The sequence below is a fragment of the Helianthus annuus genome, chromosome 15 (genome assembly GCF_002127325.2).
Source record: "Helianthus annuus cultivar XRQ/B chromosome 15, HanXRQr2.0-SUNRISE, whole genome shotgun sequence".
Classification (NCBI taxonomy): Eukaryota; Viridiplantae; Streptophyta; class Magnoliopsida; order Asterales; family Asteraceae; genus Helianthus; species Helianthus annuus.
The window spans coordinates 25,068,552-25,074,551 of record NC_035447.2 but is presented as its reverse complement, the minus strand read 5'-3'; the positions used below and the strand labels follow the sequence as shown (position 1 = coordinate 25,074,551).

Genomic DNA, 6,000 nt, shown 5'->3' with positions numbered 1-6,000 from the left:
TCCACCCATCAACCCATCACCTTTTTATTCAAAATTATATATTTACAGATATTCCATTTATGCATTATCCTCCTTCATCCTCCATTCCTTTCTTCCTCATAAACCCTCATCGTTTTTTCATCCATTCCTTTCTTTCGTCTTTCATGGCCGACCCACATGACTTCGTGTCTGATCTTCAGGCTTACTCTCCTAGCCGTGTATTCCGGAACAACTTCATCGGCGATGAATCACCGATGGTTTACTTCCACCAGGCTTCATCTTCCTCAGGTATGGCAATGAGTATTGGTGTATATATTTGTTGGTGTGGTTGAAGCATAAATCTGTCTTCTTTTTTTTAGGAGACAATCATGTCTTTTTTTTTGGTTCTTGTTCTTCTTTTTTTAGGAGACAATCATCTTCTTTCTGGGTAATCTCCGGCTTCTTTTAATGTGTTTTATGTCCATGAATACCCTGCCATGTACATGTTTGTTGGTGTGGTTGAAGGATAAATTTGTTCTTTTTTTTACCAGACAATTGTGGTTTTTTTTTCTAAGTAGTGTTAACTGGTTTTTTGTTATTTTTTTGTGGATTAGATGATTTGTTTTGGATCCTTTTGTTTAACTTATTTGTGTTATGAATTATTATGTATTTATTGTGTGACTATCCACTTGTATTATGACTCTCCATATACTTAATTCCCATTCTTGTAAGCCTATAAATAGAGGCATATGTAATCCATTTTATACATCAATAAGATATATCCATCTCCTCAATCTCTCTTTCTTATCTCTATAATGTTAATAGGCTAGTTGTTACAAAACACGTTATCAGCACGACTTGTTTTTAGAGTTGGATCGGATTATCACAAGCGCCATTGCTTTGGATCACACCATCGTAAGGTATAATATTTTATCACCATTTTATCATTATTCATTATTTTCTCATACATGATCCATATTGTAATTCATACTATTTTGGGTTGTGTTAGAGGCTTGTTCATACTATCCATCGTAAGGTCTAAAAAAAGTTTTATTTTTATTTTAACATTTAGGTAATTATTCATTTAAGTAAAATGAATTACAAGACAAATATAATTGATGCCATTCATAAATGCAGGTTTAATAATCTTTCAAATTTTTCAGTTTTGCTGTTTTTTTAGATTGTTTCAATCGATTTTCTTGAGTTGGTTGTAACGACAATGTTGTTAGAAATTATTAATTTAATGAACGTAAAGGACAATGCATGATTATACTAACGAAAAATTACACTCTTTTTGACATATTAGTTAACACTTCTAGAATCTCACACCAATTTTACTGATTTTTGACATCTGATACTTCTAGAATCTCAGACCAGTTTTTTTTACTGATTTTGAACCAAATAGCTAACAGATGAAATCGATTGAGTTGTGGATATAATAAATCTATAAAAAGAAAAAAAAGCAGCACTAATGCATGTAGTAACTCATCAAAATTCCAACATATTAGAATAGCTTTGATTCATTTAAAATATTTAATTGATTTAAATTGATTTACTACCCATATTCTATAACATTTATATTCTTTCATATGTTTTAAGTATTTATTAACAATATTACACATTATAATATAATGTAAATACAATTATATTTAGTTTATGTTTATTTCGTGTATATACATTTCGGGTGTGTACATAATTAACTAACACATTATTAACTACCCTTGATATATGAGTGGATATGCTGTGTATTAATCTTTGTAAACAAAATTTAGAATTTAATGTGTAATCTCATTTTGTTAACATTGTTTTTCTTTGTATTCAATAACTAGAAATAGCACCCGCCGCGTTGCGGCCGGGGCCACATATATTACCCGTTGTGTTTGGCAAACAAAACACCATTTTTATTATTAACACATAAAAAAAACCACAAGCCAGAGGCTCACTCACCCCGTACACCTAGGGAAACAAAAAGGAAATAAACATAATAAACTAAATCATACAGGCATACAACAACAATACCCAGCAAGCTGCACTACCCAACTTGACCCATATCAAACTTTTGTCATTGCTCCCATGTTAGCGCCAGTACCCGGTAACGGTTTCTAACTTGCAAACTAAAACATCGCCTACGTTCCTTCAATAGCAGCAGCCAAGGTACCTGACCCATTCTCAAAAACAATTTTGTTTCAAAGCTTTTGTATGCACCAGACCTAGACCGTTCCAATTCTCACTCATACTCATATTTATTTGAAAAAAAGACTTGATCTCACACAAATGTACCATAAGAAACATTGTCTATATTATCAAAACTTTCATCTCCTTTAACTCCTTTAACTGGAGCTTAGGCAACACAGTCGGCAGTGGCGAAGCTTGAGATTTCCGACCGGGGGGTCGAAAATGTATATACCCAAAAATTTCTATAAGACCAGGGGGTTGAAAACGTGTATACCAAAAAAAAAGTTTATACGGAAACTACATACTCTCCACTAATGAGCGAAATGTTCGGTGGGACGGCTGCCCCTCCCGCCTTATAGAAGCCGCGCCACTGACAGTCGGGTCGGTTATTGTATTCTATAAGCTAGTGTTATGATCAAGTTCCATAGTAACCCACCAACCCAACCCAAATTTCATTAAGCTTAGGAAAATAGTAGTTGGTACAGTAGTTCTTGCCAATTTAAACAAAGTTATAAATTAATTATCTATATTTTTATACATATGGTTCAACACATTTTATTTGTAGTTCAACTGTAACACAAAAGCCAGATCCACAAATCTATAAGAAGTTTGTGATATGTACCTTTTGTATCTGGATAGGAATGTAAATGCTAGGCTTTGTCAAACATTTTGCAAGAGAATTTGTAGTTGAAACAAAGTTGTACCTCCAGCCCTGATATACAATTATTATCAATCATGGAGTGAAGTTAACTAATACATAACACATTTGAATGATATAATATTTGTGTTGAATGAAAAATCTGGTATTAGAAAAAACCTTGTTTTTTTAAATGACTGACCTGTTTCTCGCATCTTGCTAGTGAGTTGCTATGTTTAGATATATCAAAATTAAAAGTTGATGATAAGTAACACACGGAACTGCAATATAATTTAAGATTAGTAACGTGAAAGATAAAGTTTCCATCTCTATATTTTTCCTTCCAAGTGAAATGAAAGTTACTTATTTAGACCGTGGGATATGGTGGGGCGGGGGTTTGGAGCATGGGTTGACACGTGGACTTCGAGGGGCACCGCTAGTCACGTGTGGGTTGGGTCGGTATGGCGGAGCGTGGCTAGCCCGCGTGGGTTGTCCACATGTCAATTATTATAAAAAAATTGAAAAAAAGCTTAAAATTATTAAAAAAATACACACAAAATAAAAAAAAAAGCCTAAAATTATTATTAAAATTTCCTAAAAATTACAAAATCCTACAAAAAAAAAGGATTACAAATGCTATCTCTTCCTCGTGCGCCCACGTTGTGCCGGTAGCTAGCGAAAGCTTCCGGCCAGTAGCGGGTCTCACCGGGTTGGCGGCCATTCATCGCGTCCACGACGCTCGTTACAAGTGCTATCTCTTCCTCGTGCGTCCATGAGGCCATTTTTCAAGTGTGGGTCGCGGGTTCGGGTAGGGGGAGTGAAGGGTTGGGGTAGCGATGTAGACAAGCGGTGGGGGGTTTTACAGTACTTGGGGTATCGGTTTGGCTTGGCTAAATGGTTATTTTTTAAATTCAAATCCTACACCTATAGCCTAGCCAACCCAGCCAATGAGAGTCGGCCACGGAAGACCGCTAGGCCCGCCCCACGCCCGGGCTGAAACCCCCGCCCAAGGGGCTACGCCGAAACCCAAGCCCACCCGGGGTGGTGACTTGGGCGTTTGTACCTAACCCACGCCCCAACCCCCGTCCCATACCCCATAGTCTTATATACATGGGTGCAGAACTGGGATGTTAACATCCTATCAAATGAAAGTTACTTTTAAAGAGTTATAATTGGTACAATCTACATCCAGAACTGGGATATTAGCATCATGTACCAATTTACATCCATCAATTCAAGACTAAAGAGTTTCCAACTAATAACATAACCAAGAGAATAAAAGTAAATAAAACAGAAACCATGTTGAGAAAAGTAATATTCAGATATATAGTAAATATCAAGAATATAGAATATGAGCAAAAACTCACATTCTTTCTTCTTTCCAGATGCCTTAACTGCAACTGCATGACCTTCAGCAGCCTTCTTCTCCTCTTTAGTCTCTTCACCAAAAAGATCCACACCACAGTCATCATCTTCATCAATAGCAACCTTGATAATACATACATGAGCATGAAATCACATTTTAGTGAGGTTTAAAAAAAGAGATAAATACAACACCAGTATACCACATAACAAATCATCAAACAATAAGAAAGATAGATTAACAAAAAAAAAAGATAAAAACTAAGATCATTGTACCTTTGTGTCAGCAACAGGAGCTGTATCAGCCTCTTCTGGGAAAGAAGCAGATCCCTCTACAGTAACACCACTTCCTTCAGCTGAGAGTCTGAGACACCACTGCAAGCAATTTAACAATAAGTATGTCCTAACTTGCACAATCCATAGGGTTAGAAATTTCATTAAGAAGTGTAAAATCAACAAAGCATCAAAATTAAAGAACTTACGAAACTCTGTCAGTCATCTTCATCACTTGTGTAACCACAGAAGCCACGTTGGAAACAAAAACATTATTATTCATCTTTGTAACCGAATCTCCCTGACACGCATGAACAAATAACGAAACCCCTGATCAATTAGCAATAGGATCAGTAACGATGATGAAATTGCATATGAATCTGTAAATTAGGGTTTTGGTACAGGAAGATTACGAACCTATGACTTGCTACGGTGGACCTTCGTTGAAATTAGGGTTTGAATGAAGTGGAGATCAGTGGAAAGTTGCGTTCTTCTTTGATTCTTCTCCTTAAAGCTCTTGAAGGATGGTAAAATTAGGGTTTGAATGAAGTGGAAATATAGCCTTTGGTTTGATCCTCCTGATGATTTTCACAATATTGCATTCTTTGGACTCACACCCACTTCCATCAATATATCCAGATAGTCGACCGGTTGTGTATCCAGTGGCCGGCGAATCTTCTCTCCAGAATCGTCTCTCTCATTAACCCTAGATCTAAATTTGTGAAAAGTGAAAGTGTGGAACACGCAGCAAAAGAAGGGCACAACTTCTAAAAAGCATTGTACATCTAAAAGTACACAACATACAAACATGCATTAGCACAAAACATAACTTATGCAAACTGTACAACTCATACAGCACCAAAATATTGAAAGTTAGAGTATATATAAGTTGTTATCCCAAATATTATTTAATTGGATTATAATTTTGAATAACATACATTAATCCGTGCATATTTCTTTAATATATAGATAATCATGTCGAATCTTGCAAAGCTTGAGTTTATGGCTTTAGACATTACTGGAAAAAATTATTTATCATGGGCTTTGGATGCTGAAATCCATCTAAATGCCAATAACCTTGGGGAAACAATTAAAGAAGGAAATAAAACGAGTACCCAAGATAAAGCAAAGGCAATGAATTTCTTACGCCACCATATTCATGAGTCATTGAAAAATGAATATCTCGCTATCAAAGATCCACTCGTCATATGGACCAATTTAAAAGAAAGATATGACCATCAAAAAACAGTAATATTACTAAGAGTTCGTTATAAATGGATTAATTTAAGGTTGCAAGATTTTAAGTTTATAAGTGAGTATAACTCAGCAATGTTTAGAATCACGTCACAATTGATTCTATGTGGTGAAAATATTACTGATAAGGAGATGTTGGAAAAACATTCTCCACCTTCACGCCTTAAACATTGTCTTGCAACAACAATATCGTGAAAGGGGCTTCACCAAATGCAGTGACTTAATATCATGTTTGCTTGTGGCTGAGCAAAATAATGAGCTACTAATGAAAAACCATGAAACTCGTCCGGTTGGTACAACCCCATTCCCAAAAGTGAATGTGGCAACATATAATGACCAAA

The 6,000-nt window shown here is 35.7% G+C and overlaps 1 protein-coding gene and 1 long non-coding RNA gene across 4 annotated transcripts; one reads left to right on the top strand and one right to left on the bottom strand.

Moving 5' to 3' along the window:
- Nucleotides 1-1,804: 1,804 nt before the first annotated feature.
- On the bottom strand, nt 1,805-5,138 carry LOC110911004. 3 transcript variants are annotated; one of them, XR_002576650.2, is made up of 6 exons: nt 4,823-5,138; nt 4,615-4,735; nt 4,409-4,507; nt 4,138-4,258; nt 2,973-3,051; nt 2,769-2,845 (listed from the first exon to the last, which is right to left on the bottom strand). It is a non-coding gene; the product is annotated as an uncharacterized LOC110911004 (long non-coding RNA). The 3 variants fall into 3 exon arrangements; XR_002576652.2 differs by lacking the exons at nt 2,769-2,845; nt 2,973-3,051 and adding an exon at nt 1,805-2,116; XR_002576651.2 differs by lacking the exon at nt 2,973-3,051 and having other exon boundaries at nt 2,757-2,845.
- A 242-nt stretch (nt 5,139-5,380) lies between these two features.
- On the top strand, nt 5,381-5,854 carry LOC110913423. Its single transcript, XM_022158254.1, has one exon. It carries the CDS (start codon nt 5,381-5,383, stop codon nt 5,852-5,854), a length of 474 nt encoding a protein of 157 aa, XP_022013946.1.
- Nucleotides 5,855-6,000: the final 146 nt, after the last annotated feature.

Bases quoted from the DNA above. Each gene is read 5' to 3' on its own strand.
- LOC110913423 (XM_022158254.1), top strand. From the start codon at position 5,381: ATGTCGAATCTTGCAAAGCTTGAGTTTATGGCTTTAGACATTACTGGA.